Source organism: Protopterus annectens, chromosome 3.part0, assembly GCF_019279795.1.
Source record: "Protopterus annectens isolate FY-2018-M chromosome 3.part0, PAN1.0, whole genome shotgun sequence".
NCBI classification, from domain to species: Eukaryota; Metazoa; Chordata; order Ceratodontiformes; family Protopteridae; genus Protopterus; species Protopterus annectens.
The window spans coordinates 901,214,942-901,233,599 of NC_056731.1; the positions used below are offsets into that span (position 1 = coordinate 901,214,942).

Here is an 18,658-nt window from a genome sequence, read left to right on the forward strand (position 1 = left end):
GAAAATGAGGGACTACCTGGAAATGTGTGACTTTAGAAAGATTCCTGTTAAACAATTATTTTTGATATCTCCAAAGCACAAAAACTTTTAGCACAATGACAGGTGAAGAATGAGGTTTAAAAGAAGGAGCGAAATGAGTTATGTAATGTTTAATTAAAATTGATTGGGTAGATTTTAAGTGATGTATAATATTTACAATAGGAAGTGTTAGTATGGTTTGTGATGTAAAATGCTTGCAACTAGTATTGTGTCTGTGTGGTTGTTTTCATTTATATAATTGTATGATTGCCTATGTCATAAGTGATGGTTTAGTAAAGAAGTTTCTTGTTTAAAAAAAAAAAAACTTTTAGCATAACTGTTCAGGCAGCAGAAAGTAGAAAGGGTTGTTGCCAAGGTTAGGGAGCCTATAGCAAGGAAAGTAACTAGAGATTCTGTAGCCGTTTTAGAAATTTTTCAGATGTTTTATGAAAATCTATATAAAGCTGATAAGTGTAGAAATCAAGAAAAAGTACATATGGAAACGTTTATGTAAGAATTAAATATGTCAAGGTTAGAGGTAGATAAGACTCGATTGATTAACCATTAGGATAGGAGGCGATAAGATAAAAATGGTGATGTATAGCCAAGCTACTGGAAAGTCTTCAGGAATAGATGACATTCCTGTGAAACCTTGGAAGCTAGCAGGGAAGAAGGTGATAGATATTTAAGATTTTGTTTAACAGTATTTTAAAAGGAGGAGAAACACAAACATCCTGGAAGAAAGGTGTGGTAGCTGCAATATCTAAAGATGATAAAGACCCATCGGGTCCAGTTTCATATAAGCCCATTTCAGTTCTAAGGCATGATTGTGAAGTATTTGTAATGGCTAAAAGAATGGCAAAAGTGATGCCAAAATTGATAGGTTATGAATCAGTGTGGTTTTGTGCAGGGAAGGCAAATATCTGACAACTTTAATAGAGCAATGATGATCCTGAGGGAAGTAGAATAGAAGAAAATACCATTGCTGGTAGGTTTTGACGCAGAGAAAGCATTTGACAGATTAAGCTGGGATTTTTTGAATAGGGCAAAAGAAACATTTGCATTCCCTGACACAATAATAAGGTTAATCAGGAGGTTAAATGAGGGATTTTTGGTGAAAATTAAAGTTGGGGGGAGGGTGTTACTCTGATTAGTTCTGTTTGAACACAGGAACCAGGCAGGAGTGTCTTCTTTCCCTTTTATCTGCTTTATATTTAGAACCATTGTCAAAGAAAATAAGGGACTCAGAAATTCAAGGATATAATTGGAAACGTAATCAAGAAAAGTTGGCTTTATTTGCAGATAGGTAATATTTTATACTTGATAAAACCAGAAAAGGACATTTCAGTGTTGTATAACATTCTGAAACCGTTTCAACTCTTTTCAGGATGCAAAATTAATGAAGATAAATCAAAGGCAATAGCTGTAAACCATGTAGCCAAACACAAATTGGTTCAGCAATATCCATATTTATGGGGACATATTTATTTATTTTTATTTATTTATTTACCATTTGTTTATCAAAATAGTCTGACATAGAATGAAGCCAATTTTTAGTGGAGGCCCGGGGGAGAAAAACACTCCAGATGCATGTCTTTGTAACCTGAAGGAAATCCACATGAATGCAGGGGAGGATATGCAGACTCCACACAGAAGGCACCCCAGCCGAGAATCGAACTGGAGAACCTCTTGCTGTGAGGTGACAATGCTAACACTGCACCATCCATAATAAAATTGAGAATGGGTTAAAAAGGAGTCTGTTATAGCACATAAGGATATGTGAGAAGAGACTTAAAAGATAATACAAAAACTGAGAAACTAGAAGCTGTGTTTTATGGATATGGATAGAAAGATACAAGCAATGAAAATGTTTAATCCTTTGAGTTTTATACACAGGTCAGACATGTTTTTATCAACCAGATGGATAACAGTTGATAAAGATTTGAAACATTTTATCTGAGATGGGAAGAAAGCACGAGTCAAATGGGGATAAGTTGATCCTTCCACTAGAAGAAGGTGATTTGGAATTACCTGATTTGGAGGGGTATTTCAGAGCTAGACAGTTAAGGCTCTTATACATAGCCCAAGCAGAAAGCTATAATTCAAAGTGGAAAAGGATGATGAAGTGGGAGTTCATGAAATGAGGAGAGGCCGAGATTTTCGATGCAGCTCTTTAAGAAGAATAACAAAACGCACAATATTATATTCATAAAGTAGCAGAAAGTATGCTAAGAACTAAGCCAACAGGGAAATGCAGGAAGAGGATTCTGCCAGTAGGTATGATTGCATTTAGAGGTACATAGAATAGACAAGAGGGCCACCAGCCTTTACTGGAGAAAACTGGCAAAGGAGCCAGAGTATTGGAAGCAAATAGGAACAGGACATTAGCCTTGGGGTTCCATGTTTTATTTTCACTTCAGAGCAGAGCATTTTGTGATCTGACCTTAGTAGAGACGACATTACACTAGGGTGTGTGTAGTACTCCCCCATATTAGTGAGGACCAGATCAGTGCAGTTGCACCCCTGGTTGGTGTATTGACAATCTAGTCTATAGAGTTCGTGTTTACAAAAGTCAGGAATCTTGGTCCCTGTAGATTTGGTGCTGTATAGGAGTCCCAGTTAATTAATAGTGGGTAATTAAAGTGACCCATGAATATGGTATTGGGTTGGATGGTGAGTGTTTTCAATAAGTTAAATACATGAAAAGGGTTTCCTAGGTCATAGGGGGGGGAACCTATAGCTTGCAGGAAAGTGGTTTTGAATTTTGGCTATGGTGATTTAAACATGGAAAAGCTCACGTGCATTGTCCTGTTTGACCAGCTTTGAGGTATATTTATTTTTTATGTAAATCGAGACACCTCCACCTATAGTCCCTGACTGTGTATTAGCTGGTCTAAATATATGGAAGGTGTTAATATATAACTTTGCAATGTCTGTGTTCTTTCCATGGCTTTGAGCCATGTCTCAGTGACCATACAGACATCTGCATTCTTTAGGTTGAAGAGAGCTTCTAGGGAGTGGAGTTTTTTGTTTAGACTCTTAGCATTGATTGGTAATGTCTTTAGATTTTCTTGGTTTTGATTTATGTCGTAAGTACTTTCAGTTTGGCATTGCCTAAAAAAGGCACTATGGGAGAAGACAATGTTTTAGCTAATATTCAAAAGTCTAGAGAGGAGAGGGGCAGACCATCCCTGGCAAAGCAACGTGGTTTGTTCACCATCATCCTCCATGCTGACAAATATTGCACGCCCTTAGAATGACACCAGAAACTAAAATGATTGTTAAAATCTGACATTTTTTTGTTCATATTGTGGCATTTGCTGCTCACTGTCGATCAGGAAATAATTTTTTTTTGAGCTGTGTTACAGAATCAGATTTGCCTAGACATTGTAAGGACTTGAGTTTAATTCTGGTGGAAATCAAAGTCTAACTAACTGTATTTAAAGTTATGAATATAGTAACAGATAAGAAATGGAAGTGGGATCAAAAGGGTCGGAGGAAATTACATAGAAAAAAATAGAAATTGTGGAAACATTACATGCAGATGTTTTGGATGAGGAATATGAGGTTTAAGAGAAGGCAGAAACTGAATGAGCTATATAGTGTTTGACAACGGCTAAACAGAAGATTGTGTGATGTATAATATTTACAACTGAAAGTATGTTAATATGGTTTGGTTTCATTTATATAAATGTAAGATTGCCTGTGTCCATAAGCGGTAATTCAATAAAGATGTTTCCTGTTAAAAAATAAATAAATTGTCACGCCAAAGGCAGACCTTGCTATAGGCAAGTATAAATGCGTGAGCCTTGGCCTGTGAATTATACTGTCACTCTCTGAGCATACTTTTTACTGGAGACTGTACAAGCTCAACATACTCAACATTGTTCTATGCAGCACATGTATGGCTGCATCTATTGATAATGCTAAGTCCGTTAGAGACTTATAATCCGGTAATGGGAGCTAACAATGGACCATGTTCAGTGCTCATGTGGTGCTGGTCTACAGACATGAACAAACAAGATTCACAAACCTTTAAACCACATTGTGCATGCATACAAGTCGTGTGGGGATTTGCATGTCATTAGACAAAGTGGGTATGTTCTTATACCAAATACAGACACATCTGTGTTGGACTGGCATTACTGGTTGAGCTAATACATTAGACTGCAGTGTCAGGACAGTTTGTGCAACTGACTTGCTAATGCCTGTATTTTCACATCTACTGGGATGTTGTGATTGCAGAGCTACTGATTTTGCTCCGCATATACCAGGCTACGTAGTTTTCCAGATAGATGTGCTCTTTTTCTTGGCATTTTCTCATCAGATAGTCTGCACCTTGGCGTTCATAGAATGATGTCTTCAGAAGACTGCCTTACTGTGCCATTCATATGGTTCAGTATGCAGCACACACATTTTTGACAGTCAAAGGTAGAAGGCTGTGGGTTCTTTTCCCACACCAGTCACTTGGATCCATTTTCCAGTGGTGACACTGCAGTGCTGCATAAGGGGAGTGTGGTACTTGCACACCTGTGTGCTGTCCTTTGGATGAGTTGTTAAACTGAGGTCCCATCTGCCTGAGGTGCTGGTAGCTCAGGTGTCACAGAATGTTTTACATCCACCTATCAAAAGGAATAGGGGACATTCACTCATGCCTTGGCCAAATTTTCTTGTAGTCAGGAAGAATACTACCTCAGATGTACACTGAAGAGAGTATGCTGGTCTAGTCCGACTAATCCACCCTACGCCATATAAATATAGTAAGTAGTTCTCTAATTCTACAGTAAAGTCAGTGAAGCTGTTCTCCACCTTTTCCTGTATTCCCTAAACCCTTTTGTGTACGGTACATGGGTTAACTAGAAACAGTCACAAAATATGTTTTGCATAATCAAGACAGTAACATTAATTTTACTGATCATTTGCATCCTGTTATCAGTGAATCGAGGAATGAAAAGTTATCTGGTGTCCTGGGAGTAACTAACAGATGCTCAAATACCTGAGTGAAGCTAACAAAGTTGTCCCCTTTTGTATGTTGAGGAAACAATTTAGTGCTAACTTCAGAATCCAAGGCTGGGTTTTCATTCCTGCTAGTCCTGTATAGTTGGCAAGGGATGATACTTTGTGCTGTCATGTCCTTTTCACTTTTCTGTGCTATAACAAATTCATGCTGTCACTTTTTCTCCTCTGTGGCTTTTAATTCCCCTTCTGTAGCTTCAGTCTCACTCCCCACTCACTACCTTTGTACATTTTATGGTTTCATTCTTATAGCTGTGCAGGGCACATCTCATGTTCATTTTCACTTTCTGTAGTTAATGCTACATTTTAGGATGACCTGTGGATATAATGGGCTGCCCAATTGCATGTTTTTGTGGTATAGCTACTATTTCTCATTCTCCATATTCAGTGGATTAAGTTCTAGCTGTGCCAAAGGTTGTAGTCATCTCACCCTTCTCAGGCCTTTTAGGTGCAGTTATCTTTGAATTGTACGTTTTGGTCATTTGTCCTACTGGCATCTTATTGTAATTTGTACAGGTCGTTTTGCCCATTCTATAGCTTATTCTGTCAGTTCTGCCACTGACATCTTAAAATCTGTGGAGCTCTTTTTTGCCAGTTTCTTAGTTTAATTGTAGAAGATTGATCCATCAGCGTAGAAGGAGTTTTAGGCTGTTTTTCTTTTTTTTTTTTTTCATGTAAGGTGATGGGTCTAATCTTTCTAGTTATTCTTAACTTTGCAGCAGTGAGTTGTTACTGGGTTTAAACAGAGTTCATGCTATAAAAAGGATTTAATTCTATGATTTTTCTTGATTTGTTGGATAGATTTTATTTGACTTATTACAACTGTATGATATTAAAGATGTTCAGATGGAAAATACTATGAGAAGTAGAAAATGATGTTTGGAATAGATTGGAGGATGTCATATTCCTAAATACATCCATGGGCATATTTTAAAATAAATGTCATGTTATTATGCAAATTAAGATGGGTTCATAATCAGAACTGCTTTTTCCCCGAATTTCCAACATTTATCCTTCACTAGGCATTCTGATACAGGATCAGTGCAGTACATAGTAACCTGTTATCATAATAGTACAGACACAGAAGTAATTAATGATTTAATCAGTAATACTTTTTGCTTCTTTGGCCAGGGTGGAAGAACTTTGTGAAGTGAACTTATATGATCCAGAATCTCAACATGAGCGTATTCGAATATCTGCCACCCTGTTTGCCTGTAAACAGCTTCATAAAGCCGGTCTTCTGAACTCTGTACTACATACTCTGGTAAGGGGCTTCTGCTAATGTAATGGTTCCTGGAAGGATAAAATTCTTCAATTAATTTTAATTCATTGAGGTTTTAACATTTAATATGCACACTGATTTTTGTTCCAACTTGTTCGAGGTAATGGTTTAATTTTGATCCTGGAGTGCTGATATTTTAATTTCATGGCATCATTCCTTTGTTGATCATATTATCACAAAGGAGTACCCATTGATTTGGAAAGTGATTTAGTTTACTAAGGGCCTGAACATTTTAGAAATGCAGAGTGGTTCTTGTGTATAAATTGTTATAATAATAAGCAGATTAATTTGCTATGGGCCCGAGTCTTTCAGAAGTGCAGATTTATGTATGATTGGTGATGAGCAGATCTTGGTGTTAGTGGCTCTGCTGTCTGCCTTGTAGGTGTAAACTTCAGTATTTTCAAGAAGAGATTCAAAAGAGAAGTGGACAGTCTAGCTGTCCTCATCCTAAGTGTAAGGGATTAAGTCTGTTGACAATGTGTTGAAAGACTGTCATGAACAGGTTATTGAGTCATACAGCAGGTGTCATGATGCAATTCGTAACATGCATAGGTTCATTTGATTATCCCAAACCAAAATCATTGTCCATTAGAAAAATAGTGAGGAAAACCTCATTTCATCAAAATAAAAATATAAAATTTGTGTTTTTTTTGGGGGGGGGGCACCCACTGACATCTCCCATGCTGTGGGAACTGTACCTTCTGCACCACCCTCACTCATATATAATCAACATGAGGGAGGAGAATTTATTTGAATTTTTTATTGAAGCGATTCTGTTGATATTATTACATTTGACTGAGCATCTGCTTTGCATGTATGATTATTGGAATTTTCTGGTATCTAGAGCTTGGCGCCGTTCTAAAAAGCCACATCTACCCTCAGGAGCATGTGTTCGCCTCCCATTGTATTCCATGATGCCATGCTCTAGACTAGGAGGACACATACCGACCCTCTGCTTCATGGCTATTTTCTCCCCCTCTTAGTTTAATTCTAACATGTAAGTGGAAAGTCCATACATTTGATATCTTTTTAAAAATGGGGGAGGCTGTGAGTCCCTTTGGTCATCAGACCATAAGAACTGCTGTAACTTGTATAAGATGATGTAGGAAGCTGGAGGCCTGTATCACACCATGCATTATTTGGTAGTATTGGAAGGTTCTCTCATGTTATTGTTGGATAGGGTTGAATTAGGTGTGAGAAGGGAAGGGTTTTGAACCTCAGGCATCAGCTTGAGCCTCCTTTACATTATCATTCCAGCCTCCTTTGCATTATCATTCCAGTGACCTCTGTCTCCTTATGTGTGTTGCTTGCTCTTCCTTGGTTAGTGGAGGATTTGTCTTGCTCATTATGGATATAATGGGAGAATTTCATTCATGGCAGCCACATTTGGGGTGTGTCATAGGGTGTTAAGTTTGTCATTTTCATGGTAGAGCATCCAGTTGTCACCACAACTGACCAGCTTTCACTGAATGCACCTTTGAGCACCTCAGCAGAGAGACAGTTTCAGAAATGACACTCAAGAAGTCTTTTTTGTCACCTTCCCTAGAAAGATTAAGATTCAGTGGTCACAGTTAAAGAAACACCAGCAGGTTTTGTACCACAAGATTATCTCACAAGAGTTCCCCCTTTTGGTAGATTTGTGTTCGCTATGTATGTAGTGAGTTATTTCCTTAACCGTACAGAAGCACATCTTGAAGAATGCAGTTTAATGCCCATGTTGGCCCATAGCCAGTTTTAAGAACAAATTCACTGGAAGCCCCAACCACACTCTTGATACAAAAGCTAGTACAGCAGTCTTGTATACTTAATAAACCAGACAGGTAATAGTAACTCGTAGGATGAAGAATTCTAAAGACTTGCCCATTTCTCCTTCAAAATTCATGGATACCTGTGGCTCTAATGATAGCGTTTTGCAAAGTAGCAGGCTTTATAATTTCATTGAATATGTTACCACTGACCTAGTGCCTTTGACTTTAAAACCTAGTGGTAGGCATACTAACATAGATGGCATCAGACACCCATGATACCAACAGATGTAGGCCCCCCCCCCCGATCATCTGTGACTGAGGACCCCATAAAAGCTATGAGTCGGTGAAAATGAGGAAGGAAAAAAGATGGCTCATTCTCCTGATTGCCACTTTTTATACCCTATTAGGATAAAGCCAGTAATCGGAGAATGAATGTGAGAGTATGCGATCAAGATTAATACCTCAGAGTGATTGATCTCCAGTCTCATCTGGGATTTTAAGAAGAGTAGATGTGCTGATCTTCGAGGATGGTTTTCTCTTTCAGGGAGTTTCATAAATACTGGCAGAGGACACCAAATATTCTAACTCTGATTATTTTCTGAAGAATTTTGGGCAAAGCAAAAAATAATGGAGGAATAAAGATTCAAAATCAGGAATGCTTTTTAAATATTATTCCATTTTCTTAAGGAGGTGATAGAAATCACATTTTCCTCAACATTCATTTTGTGAACAGTGTTACAGCATGAAACTCTGACTGGTGTTGACTGTCTGCAATCCTAAATGCTCTTCCAATAAATCAAACATTTACAAAGGACAGGGCAAAAATATGAGGCAAAATCAAGGACATTCTGTGAAACTGGGGACAGTGAAATGCATACATTACTCCTCAATGAGGTGAGTAAGTGACTTAATGTACCCCTGCTGTTTGACTGCTGAAAAACAGTCACTGATCTGGTGGGACAGTACTATAGTCACCGAATGTATTGCTATTTGCTAAAATTGGTGTAAAACTGACATTGTTGTAGTTTGTGTTTGGAGCGTGCAGTGTCAGAGTAACGAGCTGGTCATAATTTTTCACAACATCAGCATTGCTATTATGCTTGCATTTGTGTATGTGTGGGGGTTGCAATGTATTTGAGGGTAACAAATTCGGCACAATTTCTTTCACTTTGCCTCATAGAACTTGCATGCGATAGTTGTCTATATTTGGTGGTTTAACTGAAGCAGGATGTGTGTGAAAGCAAATGCTCGCTGCCATAGTGGTGTGCAGTGAGTAGCATTGCCACGTCACAGGACTTTGCATTCTTGGCTTTTTGTATGTAGATTCTGCATAGCCTCCTTTTTTACCCATGTGCTTTGCTCCTTCAGTACCCTAAATGTATGCTATATGTGAACTGTCATTCCTTTAGTTTTTTCTGATGGTGATAATGCAGAATGTTTGTGCAGCTGTGATAGACCTGCTTTTTCAGGAACAGTGCTGTGTGTATGTGTGTGTGTGATAAGTATTGCTTATTTTTCTCTATGGACACACAATAATACTGGGCAAATGCTTTCTAGGTAGCAGTAAAACAGGCGGCATAGTGGTGCAGCGGTTAGCATTGTTACTTCACAGTAAGAGGTTTTCCAGTTCAATTCTTGTCTGGGGTGCCTTCTGTAGAGTCTGCATGTCCACCCTGCAATTTAAGTGGGTTTCTTCTGAATCCTCCAGTTTCCTCCCACATTCCAAAGACGTGTCTGGAGCGTTTCTCCCCAGGCCTCTGCTGAAAATGGGCTCTGTCCCAGTCAGACTTTGCTGGTAAACAAATGTTAAATAAACAATAAATAATCATTCAAAAATAAGGTATAAAATACATCACAGAATATCCATACCCTTAGAGCTTTTGGGAGCTAGTGGCTTAAGCACCCCTGATGGCATAAATGGATTTTATGATGGACTTGGTGGTAGCCACTTTTCCTCACTCTTATCCATTTGAAAACAAACTTTATAAAATGATATGTAGAGAAGGTTGCTGCATCTTGGGGTGTGGCTGGGGATGGGAGAAGTAGTTATTTCTTTCATTTTTCTCACAATCAAACATCAGACATGTATATAGTTTGCTGTCTTTTAGGGTAGAGGTGAGAAAATGGCATGCCATGTATATGGATCACAGCAATCGGTTGAAATACATGAATGTGGCCATTTTGCTTTCATCCCACTGTAAACACCAGAGGGATGCACAAGATTTTTTGCTAAGCCCTCTGTTCACCATCCTCACTCATGACTGTTCTGCAAAATACAACACTAATCCTGTCATTAAGTTTGCAGATGATACTACGGTTGTGGGCCTCATCAAAGGGGAGGATGAAAAAGCTTATAGAGATGAGGTCTACTCATTGATTGGTATCCTAAGAACAACATTAACCTGAATATCAATAAAACAAAAAAAAAATCATTATAGACTTCAGGAAAAGGTCACCCCCCCCCACACACACACACTTATGATAAATGGTGAAGAGATGGATAGGGTCAAATCCGCAAACTTTTTGGGGGTACACTTTTCGGAGGATCTCTCTTGGGCTGTGAACACTGAACAGTTGGTCAGAAAAGCACACCAATGTCTCCACTTTCTCAGAAGGCTCAAAGCAAAGCTCCCACCTACTGTTCTCACCACATTCTACAGAGGAGCAGTTGAGGGCATTTTCATTAGTAGCTTCACAGTTTGGCTTGGGAACAGCACAATAGAAGAAAGAAAGAAAAGCTACAGAGAGTGGTGCAAGTTGCTGAAAAAATCACGGGCACAAATTTACCATCAATCCAGGATCACTCTGCAGCAAGAAGCATTAAATGTGCATCCAAACTTAATTCATGACCTCTCACCCTGCACATGGCTGGTTTACGCAACTGTCTTCGGGCAAGAGATATCGGAGTATCCGCTGCAGGGCCACCAGATGCTTAAACAGCTTCTACCAACAGTGTTGAGATTTAATAAACTCTGATACCAGGCACCGATTATTTAGTCGATAATCATTCACAACACATAGCTCAGCTGAAAAGTGTGCAATATCTTTTTTGTTTGTTTGTGTTTGTTTTTTTCTTTGATGTAGCATTATATTTTTTCATGTGCAATTGCCTGCTGTTTGTCTCGTGCAGCTGAACAAAGGATGACAATCTTAACATGTGCAATCCTACTCTTTCATGCTGCTGTGTACAGTATTCTTCTCATGACTGTCTTCGGGGGGGGGGGGGGCTTTTGTGCTTTTGCTTTTATTGATTTATTCATCCTTCTGGGGTCTTGTATTGAATATATTCTTTATGAAATGTTATACTGGTGGTGTTATCCTTGCTTCCTATGTAATCTCTGATGAGCTGACACTCAGAATTTTATTTAGACTGCACTTGTGTAATCCTAAATGACAATAAAGTTCACTTTGACTTTTTGACTTTGAGATGGTGGCACACACTCTTTTGGAGGGGGAGTTGAAAGGCAAGCAGCATTCCTTGATGGGCTTTATACAGCCTTTCAAACATTTGTTTTCCATTTTATTGTGCACTACTATTTTATCAGTTTTAAACATTAAGTGTTGGGAACATCTTAATTCTTCCTTGAATGCACAATTTATTTTCTTATTCGGGATTGTTGTTTAGGCCACCACTTGATCAAAAGGTTAGGAAAATGTTCCAAAATTCACCTCAGAGGATCTATAACTCCATGGCTTCTAACCCCTTGGTTAGTGGTTAATTCATTTGTTTCCTGCACAGTTACTATTGTGCCATCTTGGACATTTCGGGTGTGTTGAAAGGTTGCAAAGAAAAGTAAAGTTGAACAGTAACACTGAGTTTCTTTCTTTAGTCATATTTATATTTAGGTCAGCAGCTATGAAAATGGTCAGGCCATTACTAGATGAAAAGATTGTTTAAAAATTTTTAAATGCATTTCAGAGCATCTAGAAGGCCATGGCTTCTGGATAAAGCTTAGGAATAATGCAAATGCAATCTGCATGGTCTGGGAAGCCCAATATCGAGGAAAACAGATGTGTGTGTGTGTTTGTGTGTTGGGGGGGGGGGTGCCATGGAGCCATTTACCTGGGCATCATTTCACCATGGATGGCCCTCTACATAAAGTCATCATAATGTAACCTTGTTAACTGAATGTTGTCCCTGTGAGTGTCCCTCTGTGAGATGGGCCAGCATAGTGTGGTAGACAGGCATGTCTTAATCGAACGGCACTGTAACTACAGATGACTGTCGCTTCCCTCTTTGTTCGGAATCACCCAGCTCCTGGCGTGGTTTTGAGATGTTCGTTTTTCTGTAAGGAAGCTTCTTCAAATTCTCTGTTTGTTACATTTCCTTGACAGGTTTTGTGTGGTTAAGGCTTTCCCTCCCTCAGATTTCTCTTCCCTTTATAGTTTCGTAGAAGTTGTTTGTTTGTGTGTGTGTGTTTTTCGGTTGTTTTTTAGTAGGTTAGTAGTTGTTGCTGTCTTTGGGTGTTATGTCTGCCATAATAGTGTGGGGTTGCAGTTTTCGACTCGTGCGTTCTTGTGGCCGGTTTGTGTCCTTAATGCTTGGTTGTACCCATTTGTGTTAACGCCAGGTTGAACACAGGGGTTGAACTCCTGTCAGCAGGGTGCGGAATTTCGGTTTACCCTTCGGTAGTCCGAAACTGCCCCCAGTCAGCACCTCTCTGCTGGATGCCCCTCTCCCCCTCCCCACTGGGACTCCTTTTCCTTAGTCCCCTCTCAAGTTCCCTCTTAAAAATGCCGGAGGACAGGGGGATTAGCACAGGGAGAAGCACTGAGAAGGAGAGGGAGAAGCACCAGGAGAAGGACCCACCAGCGGCGAGCCTCGCCTCCAAAATCTGCTCTTCCTCCCTCGGCTCTTCTAGCTTTCGGGTTCTCCTTCCGTTCCACTCCCCCGGCCCCTTCCAGGAGCCCACCGAGACGGTTAGGAAGGTCCTTCGCGAGGTCTAGGAGATCGGCTATAGGCCCCCACTGAGCCTCTTCGATGGGTCGGGATTTTAGGAATCTGGAAGCTGGATGGGACTGATGATGAGGAAATTCAGAGTGGGCCGGGAGGCCACCCCTTTAGCCCCTGAGCCTTCCCGAGGCATACACCGGGTTCGAGCTACCTCCTGATCTTTTGATCCGAGGGGTCGAGAGCTGCTGCTGCCCCTCGAGATTTGATCCCCCCTTTCGTGCCGCCGACTGACCTCTCCGACGCGCAGGATCGCTTCCTCGGATCCGGAGGGAGCTGGTGGTGTCTGGAGTGCGCGGAGGCGAGGGCCGATCCGTGATCTGACCTCGAACCTTCGGCCGATCCGTCCCGCCGGGTCGCTGCCTCCAGTCCGGATCCGACCCTCGGATTCAACGCTATCTCTCCTCTCGGCTCGTGGCTTAGGGCTCCTCTCCTCGTCCCTGCCACGGCGGCATCCTCGCACTCCATTGCAGTTCCCGACCAGGCCCCGGCACGGTCTCCCAGGGACTTGCCACTGGTGTCCCCCCGGCCAGTCGGAACATCCATCCCAGTCCCCGGTCGTACTCCCCGGTCCTGCCACATCCATCTGCTCTCCTCCCCAGCGCAATCCCTCCGACACCAGCATGGACTTCCCCTCCTCGACCGCACCACACTTGGATTCCCCATGGAAGGGCTCCCTAGGTCACTGGAGGTGGACGGAGGGAAGGGAGGGGAAGTCTCTAGGTCACCCCCTGAGGACATTTGCGTTTGCCCTGGGAAGACCCGGCTTGATCAGGGTTGTTGCCCCCCAAGGCTTCTGGGGGACGAGTAGTCTGGGGTGTCCCTGGAGACACGCCAGGTAGATTTTTTCTCTTGGTTGTCTCTCCCCTCCTGCTGGACCATTGTCTATCTCCTATCGCGGAAGAGGTGATGGATTCTCCTCCATCAGAGTCTACTCCACTGGAGTATCCGGTCATTCTTTCTGGACCGCTCCCCACTGGCAGCCACGTCCGAAAGAATCCCCAGTAGATGATCCCTATGAGCCCATCCTCCAGAACAGGAGTTGGAGGAAGCAGCCGCCCCCGGTCGCCTGAAGGTTTGAGCGGCAGAAACCCCTCCCTGATGCGAAGTGGGATGTTTCATGTCGGCTAGGAGAGAGCTTGATCTGGAGAGCGCTAAAGCATAACATCAGGGATATCGATCTGAGTGGCTGAGAGCTGCTTTATTCCACCAATGGATGCTCATTAGTGAGGATAAAGGATGGCGATCTTCCAGCCCTCATCTTCCTGAGGATCTGTATAAGTATCCTGCATCCATTCCGTCTGCTGTCTCCTTGGGGAGAGCGAGCCATTAGAGCCTAGTGAGATTTTGCTCTTGTCATTAAGCTGAGCGAGAGTAAGGCCTTTCGGCATTTTGTTGCATGTATGCGGCGACCTCGCACACAGATTTGTGTCCAGGTTGGCAAGACTGTTCGCTGTTCGAAGGGACTGCCCTGGTCAGCCTTTTGAACGCCTTGTCTCCAAGGGCCGGAGTCCGCTTCTCAGCTCCCAGAGGTTCAGAAGAGAAGGGAAGACCCAGCCCAAGATGGATATGCGAAGTCGTAGCAGTCAGTCCCTGCCAGAGAGGTCTCCGTAAAGAAGTCGTTCCGTGTGGCAGAGAGGGGGGGCTGTGCGCAGAGGCAGGAGACCGGCGCAGGTCTCTCAGAAGGGGGAGAACAGAGAGAGGAGAGCAGGCAGTCGGGGGAGGCTTCGGCGCACCGCCCGGCTTGGGAGTCCTCTGTCTTTCATGCACCCAGCCCTTCATATCCAGCTTGGACAGTTATATGCTCTAAATGGTGATCTTCTGGGCCCCGCCTCCCCAGATAACTAACCCACTAAAAAAGATCTCAATTCTCTCCATCGAAAAAGCAGCTACAGGAAAACCAGCCTCAGCTACAAGAAGCCGAGCAGCTAGATTAGGTTCCACTCCAGGCCTAGAGATCTAGTTGAAGCCAGGTTTTTTTGCGCCAATCTTTTTTGGACCAAAGACCAATTGTCAGTAAGACCTGCTGAACCTGTCAGGTCACCCTGCAATCTATACTCCCCTTTGAAAGCAGTCTATATTGATTCCCCTGGGAGGTATACAAGATTTCCCTTAGAGAGAACAACTGAGTCACCTCACACAACCTCAAGGAGAGCCTCGCAGGTTCTCAGCTACTATCAGCGGAGGTCCTCACTACTGGGGTTGCTCAGCCTGTCACGGTCTTCTCAGGGCCCTCCCTGTTTACTAAGGCCCACTTGAGGCCCAGGGAAGGTGTACTCCTTCCGCACTCCGGACAGCTCCCTCCACCTGAAGCCTAGCTCAAGGCATCTTCTGTGCTCAGCCTCCTGGACTGTACCCTTCAAGGCATCCCAATTGGCTCAGCCGATTTCAACTAAGGGAGGCTTCACCAACTGCCCAACCATTATATAGATTTCAGAATCAGTAGGGAGACACCAGATCAACTTATACCAAGGATAGGACCTGAGACCGTGAGTCACCGCAGACAGTCAGTGTCCAACGAATGACAGCAATCCTTCAACCAATTAACTGCAGCAGCGGTCCCTAGACAGCCTGAGTTCTATGTATCCAGCTTCCTGCTTCTAATTCATGCCATGGTTGCGTGGTTCGCTGCTGGTTCCTTGGTCTCCTATGTGGCACTCGGTTTTTCCCCCGATGCCTCAGACAGGTCAGTGGTTCTTCGTAGGGACCCCCTCTCCTGGTGGTCTTCTCAGCAGAGCCAGCTGACTCCTTGCCCCTTTGCTTTTCGTCCACCCTCGAGCCACCCCTCGCCTTCTGTATTCTTTTTCGGGGTTTCAGCAGGAAGGCGGAAAGATGGTCCTTTGCTGCACGTTTGCATTGGAATTGTCACTTCATTTCATATAAATACAGAGGAATGCGCAAGAACATAATTGCCTTTAAATGAGTCTTCCTGCAGAATCTTGCTACACAACTATTATGTAGTCTGGGATAGGTGACAGCATGTCAAACCAGGTCTTGGTATATTGGTAAGCAGGGAAATGAGAGGTGAACATCCTATCCCTTCTAATCAGGAGGTTTTCTGATGGGCAATATCCATCAAACGCTTGATAGCAACGCCATGCAGCTCTGTCCAAGCCATCCTTTCTCAAGCCTCAGTCGCACTTATCCACACTCGCCTTCTCCACACGATCTAAACCTTCAAGTTCCTGGGAACGAAGAAGATTTTTGCTGCAACGGGGGCAACCCTTTTTGCTTGCTTTTTTTGCTTCTCCTCTACAATTTGTTGCGCGACTTCTTTCGCTTGCATTCCCGACCTCCCCTTCTCCTTGCTCTGGTGCATGCCCCCTCTCCCGGTCTCCTTTATGCCCTCCCTGCATTCCTCTGATGCAGAGGTTTCTGCTCCTGGGCCTCAGAATGTGGCCTGCAGAACCCCCACATTTGAGTCGCCTGGGCCTATCCCTCTTTCCGTATGGTCTCTCATCTGGAAAATCCACCATGCTCTGGATTCACACTTCGGATCTCATCTCATCTTCTAGTTCTGATGGAATGGATGCAGCTTTTCCCCTCCAGAATCCCGTCCTGCTGCTCCAATTCCAATCTTAATTAGGACTCGTCAAAGCGGTGGCTGCTTATAACTCATAAACCTTCTAGGTCACAAAATTATCGGCAGACAGGTTTATCGGAGTAAATGGGCAGGGTTCTCTACGGCCTTGGGCTTTTCAGCACCTATTCTTGCGCAGCACCTATCTCCTTTTTTTTCAGGGCTCAACAGACCTCTTTTCAAAGTGCAATTGGCAGCTATATCAAGATTATCACATTGACTGCACACAGTTCCCTTATGACAGCTTTAATTGCACAAATCTCTTTGATTGAGTTTTTATTAAAGGCTCTAGTCAAGGGGAGAGTTTAATTAGGGATTTGTTTGTCTATTGGTTGGCGTCCTTACCCCTTACTTATGTCTCCTTGCAGCTTCACTCTCCTTTCCTCTCTCCTGGTCTTTCTTCCTAAATCTACTTCTTACTTCAGCCGCTTCTTAGTTCAGGCTTCAGTGTCTTTGGAGCTGACTTTTCTTTTCTTTTCTGTCAACCTGTCTTTCTTTTCTTTAGGGTGTGCCTCAGGACAATCTCTCTTTTTTTCTCTTCTTCTCTTCTTCAACCAGTCAATGTCAATGCCTGTTCAATTTGCCTGTCTTTTTGTCAAGAAGTAATACAAATTCAATCTAATAAGGACAATTAATTTGATGTTCATAGACAATTATGCTTTTATATTAACAGGACAGCTATACAGACAATGGCCTCATTGCTAAAGATCAGCTGTCTAAATTGCACTCTTAAAAATGCCTGTCTAAAGTGATCTTGTCTAAATGGATTGCAATTATATTGTTGCTATTGGGACACTAATATTCCTCGAGGGTTACGGCTGTGTCTCTACTTACAGTTTCACGTACAGTTCTGTTTTAGCAGCCGCTCGTCCTGGATGATATGGATGATGCATTCTGGCGGCATTTACTTGGGCCTCGCCTATTAGGTTACAAGGTGGATGTTGTTGTTGTTGTTAGAGGGTGGGAAGAGCATGTGTGTCTCGAACATCCTTCCATGATGGCTCCCATGATCAGGTACAGTAGACTCTGTAGCTAGGAAATTTGCACACGATGAGTCTTTCTACTTCAGATTTAGAAGTTATGTACTCACCCATAACGCTCCATCTGAGTAGGTGACTCTTATTCGATGCAACCATCCCCTCTCCATCCCCCTCCCTGACCTTTATGAAGCTTTATTTTTGTTTTTTTGTTATGCTGCTTTAGTAGTATTTGAGGCAAACTCAATCTGAGGTCAGTCAGCTTGCAAGGGGGTTATGGGTAGGGAGGAGCTAGGAGCTCGAGCCTAAGCTTTTGAACTGCTGCTCGGATCCCGAGATCGATCCATAGATACCACAGGTTGCATCCGAATGAAGTCACCTACTCAGATGGAACGTTATGGTGAGTACATAACTTCTAATTCAGGCTCAAGGCTTTGCATACTACTTGCAGCATGGTTGCTTAGGAAACGTGGCAGTGACAGGGTGATACTTGGACCGGAAGTATCCAGGGGCCACCCAGCTTGACATTTGCTGTGGTCCCTCACAATGCTAACACCAGCCTTGCTACAGCCCTCCTCCAATACAGCTGTGCTAGGGATGCAGGGGCCTTGTTGCATGACAGCATCCACCTGCTGCTTTTCTTATTTCTAGCATCAGATGATTATGGATGTTCCCTGCTCGAGCCAGAAGGTAGGACAGCATCTCTGTCATTGTTTGCCATGAAAGTAAACCATGAGGATCCTTGGGTGTTTGTTTCTGAGAGTGACAAAGATAATGAGATAGTGTCTGTCCTCCAGATTGGGGTGCTATATGCCTTTTATGGACTGGCTTCTCACCCTAAGAAGTTAAAATACTGTTTGGGGAAGAAAGATTAAGGACCTTTGGTCCCATCTGTGAAATTGGTACTAAAGGATGGTACTTGGCATCCTGGATGCATTCATATTCCACATCTGCTGTTCCCCTCTTCAGATCCCATAAAAATGGACAGAGATCCTGATAAGGCATCCAATAGCCCTTTGTCATGAAAGCTGTTTGGTGTGTTATATATCCCAAAGACCACAGGACCTCTAGATTTTCCTGCCAGAT

At 42.7% G+C, this 18,658-nt stretch overlaps 1 protein-coding gene across 1 annotated transcript in view; it reads left to right on the forward strand.

Annotated features, from left to right (window-relative positions):
* Positions 1–18,658, forward strand: part of PRKDC (protein kinase, DNA-activated, catalytic subunit) — a 4,917,417-nt gene that overhangs the window by 2,552,359 nt on the left and 2,346,400 nt on the right. Inside the window, exon 29 of the mRNA XM_044065724.1 lies at positions 6,166–6,298. Within this exon, the coding sequence (XP_043921659.1) occupies positions 6,166–6,298 (133 nt within the window). The remainder of the gene's footprint in view (positions 1–6,165; positions 6,299–18,658) is intronic.